At 46.6% G+C, this 21,641-nt stretch overlaps 2 protein-coding genes across 6 annotated transcripts; both read left to right on the forward strand.

Annotated features, from left to right (window-relative positions):
• Positions 1-2,809: 2,809 nt before the first annotated feature.
• Positions 2,810-6,293, forward strand: LOC123406945 (protein WHAT'S THIS FACTOR 9, mitochondrial-like). 5 transcript variants are annotated; one of them, XM_045099974.1, is made up of 4 exons: positions 2,810-4,287; positions 4,470-4,536; positions 5,417-5,508; positions 5,931-6,293. In XM_045099974.1, the coding sequence occupies exon 1, from the start codon at positions 3,023-3,025 to the stop codon at positions 4,193-4,195; it is 1,173 nt and encodes a 390-aa protein (XP_044955909.1). In that variant the 5' UTR covers positions 2,810-3,022; the 3' UTR covers positions 4,196-4,287; positions 4,470-4,536; positions 5,417-5,508; positions 5,931-6,293. The 5 variants fall into 5 exon arrangements, with proteins under 5 accessions (XP_044955909.1, XP_044955921.1, XP_044955915.1 ...); XM_045099986.1 differs by having other exon boundaries at positions 5,417-5,455; XM_045099980.1 differs by lacking the exon at positions 5,417-5,508.
• An 11,020-nt stretch (positions 6,294-17,313) lies between these two features.
• Positions 17,314-21,357, forward strand: LOC123421511 (pto-interacting protein 1-like). Its single transcript, XM_045107563.1, has 8 exons — positions 17,314-17,446; positions 19,114-19,221; positions 19,341-19,588; positions 19,659-19,785; positions 19,900-20,173; positions 20,261-20,393; positions 20,489-20,575; positions 20,961-21,357. The coding sequence occupies exons 2-8, from the start codon at positions 19,137-19,139 to the stop codon at positions 21,093-21,095; spliced, it is 1,089 nt and encodes a 362-aa protein (XP_044963498.1). The 5' UTR covers positions 17,314-17,446; positions 19,114-19,136; the 3' UTR covers positions 21,096-21,357.
• The last annotated feature ends 284 nt before the right edge of the window (positions 21,358-21,641 follow it).

Raw genomic sequence — 21,641 nt, forward strand, 5'->3', positions numbered from 1 at the left:
TCCCCTCATCTTCCTAGTCTGGCGGCTTCAGATGTGACTAGAAGAGCGGGGATTTGTTTGTCTCATTTTTCTCTTAGGTTTTTGTCTCCACTGCGATATCAACGAGGTGATGGTGGCATCGACGTGTTGAAATAAGGTCTCTCTGGTATTTCTCTACCTCGAGGACATCTGATCCAGTGCCTACAAATGGCCTAAGAGAGTTCATGTCCTCGACTCTATTGGCTCTCTTTAGATCTTGCTAGTTGGTGTGTCTTTCAAGGGAAGCTATTAGTGTCGTAACTTCGACATCTTTTTTGTTGTTCTGCAGCATTGTCCGGTTTGTTCAACCCCCTTGACTCATCGTGATGGATTGCAAGCCTATAGGACGTGGGGTGATGCTCATTGATTTCTAGATCTTGTCTTAAGGGGCGAGTGACTATTATGGTCCTCGAACCTTGATATGACGAAGGCATTTGAGGTGTGGTGTTCCTTTGCTTTACTGTTGGTTTTATGCATTTTTTTTATCTCATGTGATCGGTGTCCAATCAAAGGAAGAAGGAGATTAGTCTGATTTTCATTGTAATCTTATTTTAGACCCGATAACGTCCGAATATTCGGGTTTTGACCATGGCAAAACGAACATTTTCAATGATAATTGTAATGACGTGGGGATGGCAAATTTAGTTGGCAAGCTTGACAAATCTATGCTCACCGTATATTTTATCAGAAAATTGTTGTGCATGCATTAAATTTGCCATCATCAACGTTCGCATTACCATGGTCAAATCCCAAACATTTAGCTTTTCTGTTCATTTTCTATTGACCGTTCTGCGTTTAGTAACTTGTGCATTGTAGCGGACATTGTGTTCCTTGGTAATTATTAAATTGCCTTTGGGCCCAGCTTTCTGATCGATTCTTTCAGAATCTGAAGAATTGGACGTCTTAATTTATGTGGGACATATTTACATGTGGGATAGTTATTACATATCTGAATGATTAAATTAAAAAATAACACGAATCTTTACGTAAGATTAATGATACTTCTTCCATTTACTTATACAAGGTCAGTATAAAATACTATACATTTTGCATCTATACAAAACCACCAACGGTAATCGAGGTAAAAATTAATGATGTTTCCTCGAACTAACAATTTGTTTAATACTCCCTTTTATCATGGTTTAGAAAGCGTGCTTGGAAATTTTCTCGAACCTAGATGGTTACTGATTGGCTGTGAGATGGGCTGAAAACATAGCATTCACACTACACATGCATATAGAAGTAGTACAACGGGGTACTAGTTAGCTGCTAGGAGTAATGTAATGCGCCTGAAATCTTGTCTATCGTGAAAATACACGTAAATTTAACCGTGCTGACGAGTGAGTACTTGTATGCATACAATCATAATGACATTCAACTACTTCCTCCATTCAATGTTCTTCCATGCATGCAGTGTATTAATGATCTCAGTACATGAAAAGAAAAGCTAGGTTATAAAACATGTACTCTCTTCGTCCCAAAATAAGTGTCTTAAGCTTAGTGCAATTTTGTACTAGAGCTAGTACAAAGTTAAGACGGTTATTTTGGGACGGAGGGAGTATTAAATTTGATCTTGGTATCTGTAATTTCATTTTGTGGCCTTGTATATAAAAATGATCCCAGTACACGAAAAGAAAAGCACTCGGCCGTCCATGGTGCGCCACCACACGTTAACTCCCGCGTCTCCTCGGTCGAGGGAGCCTCCTATCGGGACACTTCTTCTCAACATCTCTAAACCACCACCGGCAGCTCCGCCGGCTCCTGCACCCCGCTTCGACGATTGGTAGGGAGGTTGTGGCCAGAGGCCATGGAGGTGTCGTGTCCATGCCATGCGTCGGGCGCGAAGCAGGTGGAGCTCAGGGGGGAGGAAGGAGGAGAGTGGCGCTAGAGGCAAGGCTGGCGATGCTTGGCTCACGGAGTCCGTCGTCGGACAACAGTGCAGAGCCGTGCGGTGAGGGTGATGCGAGCAATGACCGGTAGTGTGCACAATGTGCTTGATAAAATGAACAAGCATGCGTGGCCCTTTTGTTATCTTAACGATTCAATCGACGACGTTAAGTTTTGGTGACATGTCAATCATGAAAGTGAGCCCTGACTTTTAGATTTCATATCAAACGGTTCTCAATTGATCGATTAGTGCTTTCAACAACGCATTATTGAAAATCGGTGTTTTTATTGATACTAAGGCCAACTCCACCGTGCGACCCCAAACGGACGTCCATTTTACCCGGATTCTGTCCGTTTAGGTAGAGCGATGTGGTTGTGTCCGGGCCTGTCCTGGGATGCGTTGGTCGTGCGCTCAGCGCGCGGCCGCATCCTGTCGGCCTTATATTAATAAAATACACCACTGCGTGTCAGGCCAGCTTCGTGGGTGGGGGTGGGAACAGAAAAAGGAGGCCCGGTATCCTGTTCGCCTTATATTAATAAAATACACCACCGCGTGTTAGGCCAGCTTCGTGGATGGGGTGGGAATAGAAAAAGGAAGCCCGTGCCACCGATGGGCGGGCAGGGGAGGACAAGCACGCACGCCCGGTCTGTCCGCGCGTTTTCTGTTTTACCCCAAAGACAGCACAAACTTACGTCAGGGATGGGTCAAAAGCGGACACAAAACGGACAAAAGTTCGTTTGCTCCCGCGCGCTGGACCGTCTGGTTCGTCCGTTTTATCCTAAACCGACGCGTGCGGACAAGATGAAATGGCGCAGTGGAGTCGGCCTAAGGGACGTAATTGTGGTGGTTTTTACAATTTACTCATGGCCAAGCGTCTATATTCTGCATGAGAAAAGGAGAGGAGTGGGCAGCCGTGGTGTGAGAGTCAGAGAGGGGAAACAGAGCCGCGCTCCTGTGACACGACCGCGTCGGCCGCCGCCGCCGCCGCCTTTACGCTGCTAGGTTTCCTCATACTCCTCATTGTCTCCTTTCTTCTCGGCATCACGGTCCGGTGACGGCGGGCGAGCGTCACGGTCCGTGAAAACGAGCGCCTTGGGCAGCGGCAAGTTCCGTTACATGGCGGGGCGCTTGCTGCTGGCGGTGCCGGGAAGGAGGAGAAGATGGTGGGAAGCGCCATTGTTTGCGGCGGAGCAGCGCGCGACGCTGGTCAACGTGAAGCTCAAGCTGGTCAAGGATCCGGCGCTCGACGGGGCGTTGTCGCGCCAGCGCCACCTCCGCGCTGCCCACCACCTGCTCGACCTCGTGTCCTCGCGGCCCGGCCACCGTATCCCGTGCCCCGAGCTCCTCACCGACAAGTCCGTCCACAGGATGTTCGGCTCCGCGGGCGCCGCGCTCGCCTTCCTCCGCAGATACCACACCCTGTTCGCGCTCTCCCGCCGCGGCGGAGGCGGCGTGTCCCTCACGGACGCAGCGCTCGGCCTCCGGCGCCGGGAACTGGACTGCCTGGACGCCTCGGAGCCCGACCTGCTCGCTCGCCTCCGCCGCCTCCTCATGCTCACCCTGCCGCGCTCGCTCCCGCTCCACACCGTCGACCTTCTCCGCTGGGACTTGGGCCTGCCCCGCGACTACCGTGCCTCCATTCTCGGTCGCCACCCTGACCACTTCGCCCTTAAGCAGCCCGAGGGTGACGAGCGCGTCTGGCTCCACCTCCTCTCCTGGGACGACCGTCTCGCTGTCTCCGAACTCGAGAAGGATGCGGCCGGCGGCGACACCACTTGCCTCCCGTTTCCGGTGAGCTTCACCAGGGGGTTTGGCCTGAGGAGCAAGTCTATGAACTGGCTGAGGGAGTGGCAGGCGCTGCCGTACACTAATCCATATGCCGACGCCTCGGGCCTTGACCGCCGCACTGATGTGTCAGAGAAGCGGAATGTCGGAGTTTTCCATGAGCTGCTGCACCTCACATTGGAAAAGAGGACGGAGCGCCACAACGTGAGCAACATGAGGAAGCTTCTTGGCATGCCACAGAAGTTTACCAAGGTATTTGAGCGTCACCCGGGCATTTTTTACCTCTCAAGGATACATGGTACACAGACAGTTGTACTCAGGGAAGCTTACGGTGGCACGAGCCAGCTGCTTGAGAAGCATGCACATCCACTTGTTGCTATCAGGAAAGAGTATGCCACCATGATGAGGGCTGCATTGCCACCAAGGAGGAGCAGAGAAAGCTTCAACTATTGTGGTGAACTAGATGAGGAAAGTGAGGGAGAGGAAGAAACTGAACTCTCTTAAAGAATGTCTTGTAGGCTCAATTGATTCTTAGTGCACCTGAATGAAGCAAAGCTAGTGACTTGGGAGAATGGATTCTCTCCGATGGTTCAGAGGTATGTGCATATTGATGCATCGTCTCAAACGCGCATTCCAGAATTCAGGAAATTATAACGCTTACATTATTAAGAAGCTTTCTTTTTCAAGATCTTTTCAGAGCTCTCTTATGTCATTTTGTCACCCCACAGAACATTTTGTTTATATCATTCCTCATATTTTGCCTTTCTTTTTCCTGCAGCCACGAATGCATTGGAGATTGAAAAACGGAATAGACTCCCTCTGTTCCAAAATAATCTAAGTTATAGGTTTGTGCTAAGCCAAATTTCATTAAGTTGACCGAGTCTATATTAAAATATATCAACATCTACAATACCAAATTTGTTTCATTAGATTCATTATGATATGTATTTTCATGTAATGTATATTTAACATTGTAGATCTTAGCAGATTTTTCTATATACTTTGTCCAACTTTAAAAAGTTTGACTCGGGACAATCCTAGAACTTCAGTTATTTCGAAACGGAGGGAGCAGCTAACAGCAAGCGCCTTTTCCTGTTCAGAAATAATATTTGTCATTTTAAGGACATTGTTGCTTAGCAGACTGGGATGCCGTCTGAGTATGGGGCCAAACCGTAGCTACCTTGGATGTTTGTCTATGTTTTTCTAAGGATGACCTTTTCTTCCCTATTATGCAGTCCTAAAAAGCCAATGTCTTCAAGCATAGTTATATAGGGCTTGGTTATGTTTGGAAGAGCAGCTTTGATTTTCCTTGCAGCCACATACAAGTTAGAACTTTACATGTTGGGTCCTTCAGAAACCAGACAAGAGCCAACTTCAATGGTCTTTTTCCTTTAGAAAATCATATGGTGGGCTGGAGAATTGCCAATTATACTTGCCTATAACAAGTTAAGAGAGATTTGAAGGACTGGAGTATCACCAAAGAACTAGCGGTGGAAAGGGGTGCGTGGAAGCTTGTTATAGTGGCCAGAACCATGAGTTGGTCGCAAGATCTTATGGGTTTCACCTCTAGCCTATCCCAATTTGTTTGTGACGAAAGGCTTTGTTGTTGTTGTTGTTGTATTTGCCTATAACAAGGTGTTGTTCAGCAGTAACAAATATGTATTGAGCATTCGTGTTAAAAAAGCAAATATGATCTGAACAATTATCTCCTGTAATCATTTGCAGTTAACTGCATCTGGTCAACTGGTCATATTGCTATGCGAGGTAATGCTATGATGTCCACAGGCATATCCATTGTTCCTCCGTTTATCACAATGGTAAAACAGCAATGTCTTTCCAACCTCACTATGTCAAATGTCCACCTTCTGGTCAGTATAAATATGCTCAGCTATATTTTAATAAATTAATGCAAAGAAAACATGTGATGCTTTGTTGAGACGTAACAGATTGTATGTGATAAATATATGAGCATACTGCATGCACATGTCGCGGTTTGTTCTATGACAGTTTGATTGAGGGGTTTACTCATCAGCCCCATTTAACAACAACTACTAACAATCAATCAGTATGTCTTCAGGTTGGAATTTTGACCCTGGAATTTGAACGGAGCTCATGTTCATAGTAATTTGTCAAGTAAACATGTAGGATCATACAATGAGCCAGTGCCAACCTTATGCTTTTGATCTTGTAATGACAAATTGATAACTATGTCACCAACCCTGCCATTTCATGAATTCAGGAGCAGCTTTTTGGAGCGTTTCAGCTGGTGATGAAGAGCCGGGGGGATCTCTAGAGGAATGAAGAACGACTTGTCACAACCGCGGGAACATGGACATCTGCCAGTTTATCTGCGGTTGTTCATCACCGAAGACGAGATAATACAGAGGAGTAATTCACACCTTCCAAGGGCTTATCTTTTTCTTGCCGCGTGTTACTAACAACTGCGGGCTGCAATGCTCGCTGTTTGTCTGCTCCCTTGTACAAGTGTATCTCCCTGTTTGACCCTGAAACACATGTGAGCTAGCTTGCACAGTCTTGCTGCCGATCGAAGCGACTGTTTCAGTTTTGACTCTGGCAAACTCAATTCTGCATTTCCCTTCTATATCTCCTCTACTTTCAGTGTGTTCTCTGCCTGTTCCTCCCCAGGATCCTTAGTGTCGTCTGACTTGGCATACCTGGTCAGGGTGTCCATCAACTCGCGCATGTCTTGTACCTTACGCTTGAGTCGCCCCAGCTTCAGCACCAAAGGCTCGTAATGGCAATTTTTCTTCAGAATCAATACTGCCTGAGCCGTCGAGATGCCGTCCGATGAATAAATAACTTCTGCAACTCGCTGAGTCCAGTGATGGGCCGACTCATCCGGCCGCTGAACGCACTGTTGTAAGTCGACGATGGTCATTGTGGGTTTGCAAGTCCCATGGAAATTCTTAATGAACCGCTCCTTTAATTCTGCCCAAGTGTTGATGGAGTTAGGTGGCAGGTTTTTCAACCACGTACGCGTCGTTCCTTCAAGCATCATAGTGAAATACTTGGTGCAAACCACCTCGTTCACGTCGAGCATGTCCATCGCAAGTTCGTAACTCTCGGTCCATGTACCTGGCTCGAGATCTGGTGTGTAATTTGGTACCTTCCTCGGTCCTTTGAAGTCCTTCGGCATCCGCTCATTGCACAGAGCGGGCATGAGACGGGGCACCCCAACGTGCCTGTCGCCGGCTTCGAGTGGTGCAAGAGGTGTCTGGGTATAAGCCGGATAACCCTGACCCGCCGCAGCCGTCGTCTCCGTCAGGCACGCGGCGCGCGCTGCATCCACAATGTCTTGGGCTCGAGTATCATGCATCCCGGGCGGGTTGATCTAAGGCAAACGTCGTTCCCCACTGGTCACCGTGGGTTGGTCCTCATGGCGACTCCTGGTGTGACTCGCCTGGGGTGTGGAGTGTAACCTGTCAAGGCTGTGTGAGTATTGCGTGTGTTGGACCACTGCTGTCTTCAGCATCTCGATGGCGTTTCTCGCTTCCACCTCGGCCGGGAGGGACTCCAAGTGGCGGGTTGCCGCCAACACATTATCCATGGGATTTGAGAAGTGGCCTCGCGACGTCTGGAAGCGAGGTGCGTGGGCATTCGTTGGTTGAGGTAGTGGCGGGTTAGGCGGTTGAACCGGACCTTCCCGTGGGGCGGCGTGCAAAGGCCGATCGGGTCCCATCCGAGGAGTGCGTGGGGTGTCGAAGAGGCGAGTTGGATGTAGATCGGCCGGGAGGCGCCCGTGATGCCTCCTCTGATGAATAGCATCGGACGCGCGTTGTTGTCTCTCGAGCCGCCAGGCTTCGATGTTCAGCCGTTCCGTCTCCGCGGTGATCCGGGCCTGCTGTGCCGCCATCCTGGCGGCTTCCGCTTTCACGTCCCGCTGGGCTTTGGCCATCTCATCCCGCAGCTTTGTTAGTTCGGCGTTGATCGCTTCCTGATTCTCTTCCGTCACAACGGTTGTCATGAGTCTGGTGATTTCCGCTGTCAAGTCCACCACGGATTGAGCCGGAGTTTTCGACGTCTCGCCAGTCTCATTGTTGCCGACCGGGTTTGGCTGAGGTTGTGCCGCCCCCGCCATGTAGATGACGATTTGTCGACGTGATCTTTCGAAGATCTCGGGGTCCATCGCCAGTGACAACCCTCCCAGTTGTCCTTCATGAAGGGGATGGATTGAATCTGTCTCGCCCATGGATGACTCGTCATCAGAATTGACGGGGGTGATCTCCTGGACTACCGGTTCGTCTTGTACGCTAGCTCCCTGCGTAAAACCGACGAAAACACAGTGTTTCCTTTCCTGACGTGTGATGGGGAAGGCGTACCTAGCCGGCTCGACGATGTCAGTGGAGGTGTCTGGCTCAGGCACGGGTGCTCCAATCATGCCGATGAAGATGTTGACCTTGCTGAAGGGGACCCTGTAACCAGATTCGATTGAATCGGCTTCAGGCCCCCACAGTGAGTTGTCGATGTACTACTTTCTGTGATGGCTCTTCGTCATGATGCCGACCGCATAGCTTTCTGACCCTGTTAGGGCTCCCTTCGAGAATTCAACTCCACCGTGCGCTCGCCCCACGGTGGGCGCCAACTGTCGTGGTTTTGTCACGACAGATGTCCTCGTGAAAGGACTTAATGAAGGAGCCATCGCACCTTGGTGGCGACTCAAAGGGGGTGAGCGAAAGCGAGACTCGGATTTACCCAGGTTCGGCCCCTCGTGTGGAGGTAAAAGCCTACGTCCTGCTTTGTGTAGATTGATGATGGTTTCGATTACAAGGAGGGCGTAACTCGCCTGGCGTAGCTCTCGATGATTTCTAACCTGCCCTATCTTCCCCAGGGACTCGCCTTTATATACAGGTCGAGGCCCTAGGATTCACAAGAGTCCTAACCATGCTATAGATCGTGGTTTTCCATATCTCTAAGTCGCCGTGCTTTCCAAGACTGGAAACCTCCTCGGCGGCCTATCCTCTGTATAGCTCCTGAACCGCCATCCGGCTCCTGGCCCCCCTGGGCCAAGGCTTGTATTACCAAAGGATGAGTCGCCCCTTCAGTGACCCGACCCAATTAGGGCGGGTTACACCACAGGTAATATCCCCAACATAAGGCTACTGACGTTTATTTTCAATTGTGTGGCGCTTTAGGCCAACTCCAGCGCGCGACCCCATCCGGACGTCCGTTTGGAACGGATTCTGTCCGTTTGGGGCGGGCGATGGGGTCGTGTCCGGGCCTGTCCTGGGATGCGGTGGCCCAACGCGCGAATGCGTCCTTCGGCCGCATCCTGTCCGCCACGGCCAATATGTCCATATATTCATATTTATCAATGTTTTAAACAAGTTTGCACGTCCAAATATCAATTGTGTCTAATAAAAATAGTTTTACAACCCAATCAAAATTGTCTCGAATAAAATAGTTTTACAACCAAATTGAAATTGTCTTGAATAAAGATAATTAACTAATACATCTATTGGTTTCTAATGTGATCCAACATTTGCTCAACCAAGTCATTTTGAAGCTCCAAATAAGTGTGCCAATCATGGATTTTGCGATGGAATAGGGTAAACTGCTCAAACGTGGCCGGTTCTTGGTGTAGGGGCTCAACATTGTTACCTTGAAAATCAAATCCTTGGTCGAGAATGGAGTCATCACGCTCGTCCTCGACGATCATGTTGTGCATGATCACACAAGCTGTCATCACCTCCCAAAGCTTCCCTTCATCCAATGTCAATACAAGGTTTCGAACGATACCCCATCGGGATTGAAGCACACCAAAAGCACGCTCCACATCCTTTCTAGCACTCTCTTGCATTTGGGCAAATCTCTTTATCTTATCTCCTTGGGGGTTTGAGATTTTATTCACAAAAGTTGACCACTGAGGATATATACCATCAACCAGGTAGTATCCCTTGTTGTAGTGGTGGTCATTGATCTCAAAGTTGACAGGTGGGGAGTGGCCTTCTGCAAGCCTAGCGAACACTGGGGAACGCTGCAGCACCTTGATATCATTGTGAGAACCAGCCATGCCGAAGAAAGAATGCCATATCCAAAGATCGTGCGAAGCCACCGCTTCTAATATGACAATGCATGCTTTCACATGCCCCTTGTACTCGCCCTGCCAAGAAAATGGACAGTTCTTCCACTCCCACTGCATATAATCTATGCTGCCAAGCATGCCTGGAAAGCCTCTATCAGCGTTGATCGCCAACAACCTTTCTATGTCATCGGCATTTGGCTGCCTCAAGTACTCAAGGCCAAACACCACTACCACGGCCTTGCAGAAGTTGTACATTAACAGCACACATGTGGACTCACTCATGCACACGAACTCATCCACAAGATCGTACTCATCCATAAGCATGCGAATGGCGGCGATGCATTTCTGATAAGAGGAGAATCCAAGCTTGCCAAGGGCATCCGTTTTGCACTCAAAGAATGGGTCATGCTGAACCACTCCCTCACGGATGCGATTGAACACATGCCTTGACATACGAAAACGGCGACGGAATTTCTCCGGTTTGAAGAGTGCGGTATTCTCAAAGTAATCAACATAGAGCAAGGCGTGGCCTCTCTCTCGCGCGCGGTTCGGGTTGGGCGCACGGCCACGCACTGACCCCTTGTACCAAGGTCGTTGCCTTTGAATGTGGTCATGAACGTCCAATGCAGCCACCACAAGTTCTTCATCATCCGAGGATGAATCATCCAATGAACAAATGAAGTGGTCGAAGAAAAAATCATCTCCACTGTCCATACATTTCTGGGCGAAGTGTCAAACACCTTGTGGTCAAGATGGTGAAGAGGCCGCGAATCACCTCGAGGCAACGGGGGCGGATGGCGGCCGGCTACAGGTCGTGGGCATCGCCGGCGGCCGGATAATAGTGGTGGCGCCGGCGGCGGGGTTGGATGGGGAGGGGCCGGTTGAGGCTTGGGGGGAATGAATCAGCAGAGTCCCCGACAGGCGGGCCAGGGGAGGACAAGGGCGTGCGTCCCGCCGTCCGCGCGCTGTCAGTTTCTCCCCAGACACCGCGCAAGTTTGGGTTGGGGATGGGTCGAAAACGAACGAAAAATGGACACTTGTCCGTTTGGGTCCGCGCGTTGGGCCGCGCTATTCGTCTGTTTTACCCCAAACTGACGCCCCGGACCGGATGGGGTCGCGCGTTGGAGTTGGCCTTAGACATGTGTGGCGCTTGAGACTTAGGCGCCACCCACCGGCTTAGTGTTCCGGGAGTAAGAAAAACGGTTGTAGCTCTATGTTTGCTCCCTGGTAAGGCTAGTGGCATTTATTTTCAATTGTGTGACGCCTTAGGCGCCATGCACTGACTTAGCACTTTGGCAATAAGGAAAACGATTATAGCTTTCTGTTTGCTCTCCGTTAAGGCTACTAGCATATACTTTCAATTGTGTGACGCCTTAGTCACACGCGTCACATTATATAGTGTGACGCCTGTGTCTTAGGCGTCACACCGTCAAATTTCACAAAAAAAACTACACTAAATAGCTGTTTCGAGGTGCAACACTAACAATTTAGCACAACACGATAAGTTGCAATACATAGCAAACCACAATTTAAATGTGCCCATAACATAGAGGAGTACAAATAAAGGAGTTCATGATGGTTGTTCAAAGTTCATGGGACAACAAGTTCCAAATAGCAAAGCACGTAAGAGACAAGGTCCGACGACACATGAGGTTCAAAGATTAAAGCGCGCATGAGGACATGAAGCATAGTGATCTATTGTGTCGAGCAAGGCCCCTTTCCCATCTTCTTCTTCCTCTCTTCTTCCTCCTCGTCCTCCCCTTTGCGCATCTTTGAAGGCTTTTGCATCTCCCTCTCCTTGAAGCATTTATGCTCCCACTCTTTCCTTGCGGCCTCCTCTGCCCACTTCTTCCGACACCTTGCTTCAAAATCCTTTTGACATTGTGCATTCCTCTTCTTTTGCTCCCGCTCCAACCGCAAAAGATAATTGCTATGCTGAATTCGCATTTGCATATCACTCTTCATCTTCTCTTCAACCGCCTCTTGCTTCTTCCTTTCTGCTTTGGTTGCATCCTCCTCTCTCGACTTCTTTGCAGCCCTATCCGACAACCTCGGCTCCTCATCGGCCGCATCCTTTTCCTCCACCCACTCCGTTGTTGCCTTGTTGGGTTGAGACGTCGTCATACCTACGAACAAATAGCAAGATAATAGTTAGTAAGGACATGAAACAATATGATCATTAACAACAATAGTACATGGTAAAGAAAGAAGTGAGCATTAGAAACAACATAAAAAGATAAGTGAATAGTAGCGACATACGAAAATGGTCCTCGTAGGTATCCATGCATACCAATCCTAGTCTCATCAACACCGCCTCTACCACCACCACGAGCTCTACTGCCACCACGACCTCTACCACGACCACGACCTCTTCTAAGTCCAGGTCGTCTCCCTCTTTGTTGGGTATTAGGACCTTGTTGGCTACTACTTGCTTGGCTAGCAAATTGTTGACTAGGAACTTGTTGGCTACTATCAAACTCAATAACAGCACTTGGGTCCATCCAATTCAAATCTTTTCGCACTTGTTCCAACAAGTGGGCATAGCTAGGATTACACTCAAACATCATGTCAAACTCATTCGGGTCTGGGTCAATATTGTCTTTCAAAAAGGCATCCTTGCCCAGGTGCTGAACATAAACACTTGTTCTTTTCATCCCTAAAGAATTTGAACAACACAACATAGAATATATTCTATAAGTACTCATCCAAAGATTACAACTCTTGCATAATCAAAAGAACAAGGCTTACTCCTAACATATATATTGCACAATCCTAACCCCAACATAACCCTAACCCTTACATACAAAGAACCCTAATTCTAACATACCAATAACCATAGCCCTTACATACAAACAAACCTAATCCTAGCAAAGTGCAACAAAAGCATACACATGCCAAAAAAAATGAAGAACTAGTGTTTGCTCAAACTTGCAAAAAGGTAAGCAAATGAGAGCTCTTTTTGGATGAGAGGGAGAAGATCAAGGGAGATTACTTTAAGGGAGGAATTATGGCCGATCCATGAACCAAACCTTCACAACTTGCTTGATTTGGGAGAGATTTGAGAAAGGGGGGAGGGGAACTAGGGGCCGGAGTTGTTGTTCTTGAGATGTGTGGGAGTGAGGATGGGGGAGGGGATGGGAAGGAGTGGGCCGTGAGGAGATAACTCAAAGTGTGACGCCTAAGAGCAAGTACAATAGAGCCCAGTCAGCTGGCTATAAGGAATAAACTAATATATTTTTGTTTAGGTAGAGGAAAGAGAAGAGGAGAGAGAAGGTAAGCGGACTCTTAGTTAAGAACCAGCTCTAGCACGTGCTCCTAGGCCTTTTGTGAGTATGAAATGTGGACCATATCATAAAAAAGTAATACACTTTTGCAATGAACTATTATACATGTTGGTTATAAGATGAACTATAGATGACATGACAATGGCTTATAGCCAACAACTGGCTATGCTATTGTACTTGCTCTAAGAGCACGACGCCACATATTGCAAGTGTGACGCCTAAAAGCACGATCCCACACATTGCAAGTGTGGCGTCTTTATCTTAGACCCCACACCGCAAAGGTGTGAGATCAAACCTAACATGGGGTATCAGTGTGATCGTATGTGCGACGCCTATGACTGTGTAATATGACGCAACAAAAATACTCCCTTCGTCCCAAAATAAATGTCTTAATTTTGTACTAGCTCTAGTATAAATTTGTATTAAGCTTGAGACAGTTTTTTGAAACGGAGGGAGTAATATTTTACCCGACATATACGCAGACCTTATCATGTGTCAGTTGGCACCTTTCCTGACTCAGCGCTTTGGAGTTTGGACCCTGTCCAAGACCAAGATGCCACGAGGACCGAAGGTGACGGACAGGCAAAGCACAGTGCCATGTGAACCAAGCAGACCTGACCTGACGGCGCGCATCCGGTCAGAAACGAAAACCAGGTGCCAGCCAGCACCGGTATCCTCCCCCAACGCCGCAACCTGCCACCAGACTAGATTAGAAGACCAGAGCCTGTGCTCATCACCGGCACCAACCCAGCTCCAAATCCAGCTCACACGGGAAGAATCCAACCACGGACGAGACCAAAGATATTCATAACCCGTAGCCTGTAGGTTGACGGGTACTGCCATGAGATACGTTCGTGTCTGCTAAGAAAAATGTAGTAAAATGATAAGCATATATATCAGCTCACCTGTATTTTTTTTTCTTCCAATGGTGACGACGGAGAGAGCACGCGGACGGAGAGGTTGCACAAGCGGCGACGGCGTCCCTGTCGTGTACGTCAGATAGACGTGTGAATGCATTCATTCTCACGGCCCTTCTTACATGTTCTTCATTTTAGCTTTTTTCTAAATTAAAGTTTCCCGTTGTTCTTTTTCTTTCTTCGAACAATTTTCTGTTGTTCATTGGTCGTATGATAGGACAGTAATTAGGGGTCTCCAACCTGCCAGCACAAAAACGCAGTGGGGTCAAGTGTACCAAACTCTCTCAACTATCCTAAATTTTTCGCACAATTATGTACTCCCTCCGTCGTAAAATAGGTTTTTTAGTCTTAATAAAATGTTGTATTAATATTAGTACAAAATTAAGTTATTTATTTCAGGACAGAGGGAGTATAAAGCTAAAAGTGCAATCAAATAACGTAGAATCAGATACGGGAATATATAGGAAACACTCGTCAACAGACTCCCACCCTCCTCCTCATGGTGAATGAGCCTCCTCGCTTGCGTTGTGTGTTCTTATAGGCCAAATGACGCTTTCGACGACCCCTCCCTCCCTCCCCCCTCCCTCCCCCCTCTATCAGCCTCCTGGCCGCCAGTAGGAGGGAGTCAACTGATTCCTCATGCAAGTTGTTTAGTTGTTTGTAGCTCAAGTTAGGGTTTTGGTCGTCCGTTGGCTTCGACAATGGTGATGGAGGCGGCAAATAAGTTTCGCTAGTTCTGTGCCACTGCGGTGTCTCTCAGTGTTTGTGTCATCTAGTTTCTAGACGGATGCATTATGGGTGATGAAGACAAGGTGGTAGCGGTGCCCTCTGTTGGGTACACCTGGTGAACATTTTTTTATTGTGTGAAAAGTAAATGCTTTCTTCAATCAAATTAGTTGTCACAATTTTAGCATAACTTTATACTACTTAATTTGGATCACAAGGAGTAGTATAATCCAAGCAGGCATTAAAGTCATAGACTATACTACTCCTATTTGATACCGCTACATGATTCAACTAAAGCCATGACTTTTTAAAGAGAAAAACCATTTTCGCTCCTTAATTCTTTGGTCTGGCCATTTTTGATCCTCAACTCTAAAATCGGACAAATAGCACCGTGAACTCTCGAAACCGATCATTTTTCGTCCTGCGGGGTTTCGCTGCAGAGTCAACCCAATTTTGACCACGACATGAACAATACACCGATGACTATAAATTCAAAAAATAGTGAAAGAAATATAAAAAATCTGAAATTTTATGGCATCGAAAATAGTCAGGTCCGTGCAAATTTTCGTCATGCTTGGGCGTTCCATGAGCTCGCAGCAAAGAAAAGTAAATATGCTGTGCGATGAACAGTAAATTCAAAAAAATAGCAAAAACAATCAAAAATATCTGAAATGTTTTGCCATCGAAGATGCTCGGATATGTAAGATGATGCAAATTTTTCATGGTCAACATCCGAGGAGGTTGTGGCAAAAAAAATAGCGTACGTATGCGTGCCGCTTCAGGTGGTTTCCAAACCCTCGGATGTCATTTGACCACAAAAATTTCCACGCACCTTGCACACCGAAGCATCTTTGATACAAAAAAACATAAATTTTTGATTTTTTAACTTTTTTTGAATTTACTGTTCATCAACGAGCATATTTAATTTTGCTTTTTTGCCGCGAGCTCATCGAACGTCCAAACATGACAAAAATTTACACAAACCTGCATACGTGACTATCTTCGATGTCATAAAATTTCAGTTTTTTTTTTAACTTTTTGCTATTTTTTTAAATTTGCTGTTCATCGGTGTAATGTTCATGTCGTGGTCAAAAACGAGTTGACTCTACGGTGAAACCTCGCAGGGATGAAAGATGACCGATTTCGAGAGTTTGTGATGCAACCTGTTCGGTTTTAAAGTTGGGGGACCAAAAGTGGACAGACCAAAGAATTGGGAGACGAAAAATGAACTTTTCTCCCTTTTAGATGACGAGAAAACTGAGTACTCTCTCCAAATGATATATCCTTCTAAATCCAGAGTCTCGTCACAACTAAGGGCCTCTTTGATTCGCAGGATTTTTAAAACGCAGGAATAGGAAAAATGAATGATTTGAGTGGCATGTCCATTTGAACCCATAGGATTAGTAAGGAGGGTTTGATGCCATAAGGAAAACAAAGGAATTGTAAAAAGAAGTTGGAGTGGATGTTAGATTTCCTATGAAATGTAGTACAAAAGATTCCATAGAAAAAATTCCAATGGGATTCAATCCTATTATTCAAAGGACCAATGTAGGAAAAAATCCTAAGGGTTTCAATCCTCCAAAAATTCTATAGAATTCCTTTGAATCAAAGGAGCCCTAGCGGGTCAATTCGATACGCATCCGTGTAACTCGTCCATCCACACCCACCACAAAATGCCACATGAATCGGTCTTCACCAATTCGAAGCACCTTTTTAACTTAGTTGCTGGTCTAAGCCTCCTTAGTCAACGTTGCTGGTGGCTCCATTCTTCCTAATTTGACAAATTCCACAACTCGATGGGGCAGTCAAGACCAAGTGCGACATATTTAAGTCCTAATTAATCACCGTCACCATCCCGTGCTCGTTCATCTATCGTGTGATCTTAACTCGCATCACGCATAATTCACACGTAGTTTAGGCGGCGTAATAACACCCGCTCCATGGTTTAACAATTAAATTAGTTAGAACCATCGTATGCATTTCCATTGGCCTTTTTGTCGATCAATCATCACGCGTCCCATGTTGGGCACTGCCTTTTTTGCTCTTCCTTTTAATTAAAAGGAAGAACATAATCGATCCATGATCGGATGGTTACGAGTACATGGATATCTCCGGCCCATTAGAGTTTAAGTTTTGGATTTGGCACCTGTGTTCGTATTTTTTTTGTTTTGTTTCGGGCTTTGTGTTGAGGTACGTTAATCAGGGAGACGTTCCGTCAGCTACGAATGCCTCTATGACAATTCCGTCATCCTCAAGATGATACATCGGTTCAAAATAAATGATACGTCTGCTCAGTCTTTTTTCTGAGAGTACGTCTAAATGTATCATAGCAAACATGATATGTCTGCTCAGTCTCTCGAAGTTGAGTGCAGGATGAATATGTATGCGTTCATAGAACGAGTGTATGTTTATATGTATGAAAGTTTGGGTTAAGATAATATAAGGAGAAAGAAAGATAAGAAGAAAAATAAAAAAAAGAAAAGGAACACACGGCCTTTTCCCACTTTCCCTGCCCCCGGCCCCACCACGGACGCGTTCTGACGAACACGCGGAGGGGACGGAGGTACGACCGGTAGACCAGCCAGCCCCAGCCGCACTGCGCTCCGCAGCACCAGCATATAACCCCGCTCGCCGCCGCGGGTGGACCGAACAGCTCACACACGCTGTTGCTACTTCCTTCCTCCCTCCCCCTCCTTGCCTGCTTCCGCCGCTACCTGCTCCTCCGCCTCCGCTCCGCCCTCCTCCCCTCCGCCGTCGCCGTCGCCGTCGCCGGGACACGCTCAAGGTGCGCTCGCTTTCCCCGCCGGATTCGGCTCCTCCCTCCTCCCTCCTCCCGCCCCATGCCCCCCTTAGCTCCGATCTGCGGGATCTCCCGTGATCTCGTCCTTGAACGGGCTCGCTTCGCGGGACGGGGACTGGATTTGCACGTAGAGTCGCTCGATTGCTTCGAGCTCCCAATCTCGACGGGTTCCCCTTCCTCGCCGCTCGATTCGCTCCGATTCGTCGCGGAAACTTTGTGGCGTGCCAAGCTTGACTTCTTGCAGGAGAGAGCGAGGGAAAAGAGGGTCAAGGTGTTTCTAGCTTTTTTCCCCTTTCGTTTAGCGTGAAGAAGCAAGGTAGGGTTCCAACTTCCAAGTTCGCTAGCAATCAGTTCTTGCGGGCAGTCAACTGCAAAAAAATACAGGTGTTCGGAGGGCAACGCCTGCTTCTCGTCAGAAATTAGTTCGATTCTGTGCCTTCGTTCTTCAGTGGTTCGTTTATGGCGTGGCAATGATGGCATGATGGATCAGCGGTACAGCCACATGATGTTCCGTCCGTATATATAGGAATTAACGCGTCTAGTGGAGTGTGAGAGCTGACAAACAGTGGCTCGTGTGGTTATGGTTATCCTTTCGGACCGGCTCTCTTTCTTTGGGGTGCATCCCGAATTAGCTGGTGTGGTTGAGCTGTGGGCAAAAAGAGTGAGTGAAGAACTGAGTTGGCGCGCCCGCCCGCCAAGATTGTTTGCGCGCAATTTCAGTTTTATTGCATGCGAATTTACAAGTAGTTATCGTTAAGCTCGGATCTGTGGAGCAGGTAGTAATGTACTCCCACCCTCCCATTTATCATAGCTACTACCCTTGTGGCGGTTGCACTTGTTTACTAGTAAAAGGAAGCGCATGATTCGCAAGTGTTCATATGGTGCGGTGGGCCAGCCGCTGATAGCTGGATGAATAATCTAACACGTCTCCAACCGCTATGCATCATTGGGTCTGGATCAATGTGGTATGAAACCTGTAGGATATTGGCAAGTATCGGGGATGTCGATGCAGAATGAGCTGTCTTTTGGTCAGCTATAATAGCCACTAGTGGTTGTTAGTTCCCGCCTTCCATGTAGATTCCAATCCTACCTGGGAAGATAAGAAATAATAAAGCACAGAGGAATGGCCCCGTATTTTAGGTTTCTTCTTTGACATGGTTTGTTTGCACATGAATTTGGTGTGCACATGAGATTGTTTTGCCTGATAGGAAATGTATGCACGATTTCTGTAGTTCCCTCGGTGCATGCGCCATAGATTATATGCTGCACCTGCAAGCAAGTCATGGTTCACTATGGGCTAGGCTTTTCCATTTGAGATAGATACGGAGCAGAGTAAGTAAGACCAAGGGAAGCAAAGTAGTGGGATAAAATGAACGAAGAGGAGAAATTTATTTGTACATCTTAAGCATTTCTTCACTTGTTTCCTTAAAAGCTCACCTTTTATTTCCCCCGTTTAGGCCTTTACGCTATCTGCATAATGAAGTATGAATCGAAACCAAGTCAACTTCCATTTCTCTCCATCAGTCCCCTGCTACGTGCTATTAGTACTTGTCTGATATATATATATATATATGGCCACAAAACTACAGTTACAGTTCCGTTATGTTCCCAATTCATACTGCTGGTTCTGATAAAAAGATGCTTCATTCCAGCCAGGACTTGTTTTCCGAAGAATATGTCTTGCTTTGGATGCTGTGGTGATGAAGATACTCAAAGAGCACCAGACAACAGGAATCAATACCCAGGAAGCCATCCAGCAAGTAATAACTTTGAATTCCTTTTGTCACAGTTCTATCATATATGCATCCCCGTTTCTTGTACTGCATTTTACTTCTGTTGCCTGATAATATTTATCTAATGAACTGCAACTGATCTGCAGGGAATGATGCATATCGCACTGCCGATCCAACTCCTAAAGGTCCTCAACCTGTGAAAGTGCAACCCATTGCAGTTCCTGCCATTCCTATGGATGAAATTAGGGAGGCTACTCAGGGTTTTGGTGATGAAGCTTTGATTGGTGAGGGTTCCTTTGGTAGAGTATATTTTGGTACTCTAAGAAATGGCAGAGGTGCAGCAATCAAAAAGCTGGATTCCAGTAAGCAGCCAGACCAAGAATTGCTGGCACAGGTTCGTGTTTGTCCCTGTTTAGGAATACTGCACTTACTATGGTCTTGTATCTCACAAATTACGTTCACAGGTATCTATGGTGTCAAGGCTTAAGCATGAAAATGTTGTTGAGTTACTTGGTTACTGTCTTGATGGCAACACCCGTGTCCTAGCTTATGAGTTTGCCACTATGGGCTCTCTTCATGATATGCTTCATGGTATGGTTTTGTACAATTCGAAATCTTGAACATTCGTGTTTTTTTTTTTTTGTATTCATCTATTGTGCAGTTAAGTTCTTATGTTAAATAAACCTTTACTTCAAATGTTTACAGGAAGGAAAGGTGTTAAAGGGGCTCAGCCAGGTCCGGTCTTATCATGGATACAACGGGTGAAGATAGCTGTTGGTGCAGCGAAAGGCCTAGAGTATCTTCATGAGAAAGCACAGCCTCACGTCATACACAGGGACATCAAGTCCAGCAATGTTCTTCTCTTTGATGAAGATGTAGCTAAAATAGCTGACTTCGATTTGTCAAACCAAGCTCCTGACATGGCAGCCCGGCTTCACTCAACTAGGGTTCTGGGAACATTTGGATACCATGCACCTGAGTATGTTTTTGTTTTCTTTCAGTTGCTCATTTGCTCCATGAAGCTTTGGAATCATTCAACTTAAGCTTGTTTGAACTTTTTGATCAGGTATGCAATGACTGGTCAACTTAGCTCTAAGAGTGATGTGTACAGTTTTGGAGTTGTTCTTCTGGAGCTATTGACTGGGAGGAAACCTGTCGACCATACATTACCGAGGGGGCAGCAGAGCCTTGTCACATGGGTAATTTTTTTACCCAATACTGCACAAGTGATCTCCTTTGGAGCTGTTCTGTTTGGTGGATGGAATTCTAATAATTGTTTGTTCAACACTGGCAGGCCACCCCAAGACTGAGTGAAGATAAGGTTAGGCAATGTGTTGACTCAAGACTTGGAGGGGACTATCCTCCTAAGGCTGTTGCAAAGGTATCATAAATAGCCTCTCTTGGTTTGGGAACAATGCATGAATTAAGCAGTCTGTGTCAGTTATCAGTATTTTATAAAGTACAAAGATGAGGAAAACAAAATATTGATTTTACTGGAACTTACAAAGCTTGCCATTTTTGTTTTGAATGGATGAGTAATACTCCCTCTGTTCGGAATTACTTGACGCTCAAACGGATGTATCTAGCACCATTCCGGACGGAGGGAGTACTAGCTAAGAATTTCATTTCCAGAAACTGTGTCCCACTACTATGATTAACATCATTCTTGGAGCATGCTTGGTTGCATCTGTCATAACTAATTCGAGGCATTCTTCGGTGAGGCCACTTGTAACACCATTTCTTCTTCTGTATGTTGTTTGAAACAGTTTGCAGCTGTTGCGGCATTGTGCGTCCAATACGAAGCTGACTTCCGGCCAAACATGAGCATCGTCGTCAAGGCGCTCCAGCCCTTGCTGAACGCGCGAGCAGCCCATCCCGGGGCTGAACATGCTGGGCGCTAAGCTCCAGTCGGACCTTTTGTATGATATAATAGTTAAGGAAAAATGAGCCATCAATTGTTGTTCTCGCGGGGCGGGGCGCGTGGCAGGCGGTTTTTGTACATTTGTGATTATTCTTCCCAAGTTGTAACCCTCTGAGATTCTAGTACCAGAAATATTCGATTCTTTGTATCGGTTGCAAGATCAGCAAGTATCTAGTACCTAGAACACCGTTCATCAGACGAGAAAAGAAGGAAGAAAATAAACACTGCTGCGTGTGATCTTATGCCATTTGCTTCCCAGTTCAGATTCTAGATTGGCTGCAAATCATTCAATCAACAAATTTCACATTTTGTGTCGGATTTTTCTTTGTACATATAGCCTTTTTGGCACAGGAATCTTGCAAAGATTTCTCTGGAATCAAAAGGAGAAAAATTAACATAATGAACTCAAGGAGGTGGTATAGCCATGTACAACATCCGTCTCAAATTAGTTGTTATGGTAAAACGTGTCTACATATGATAAAACTTGTCTAGACTATATACATTCAAATCTAGACAAATACTCCTC

This window comes from Hordeum vulgare, chromosome 1H (assembly GCF_904849725.1).
Source record: "Hordeum vulgare subsp. vulgare chromosome 1H, MorexV3_pseudomolecules_assembly, whole genome shotgun sequence".
NCBI lineage: Eukaryota > Viridiplantae > Streptophyta > Magnoliopsida > Poales > Poaceae > Hordeum > Hordeum vulgare.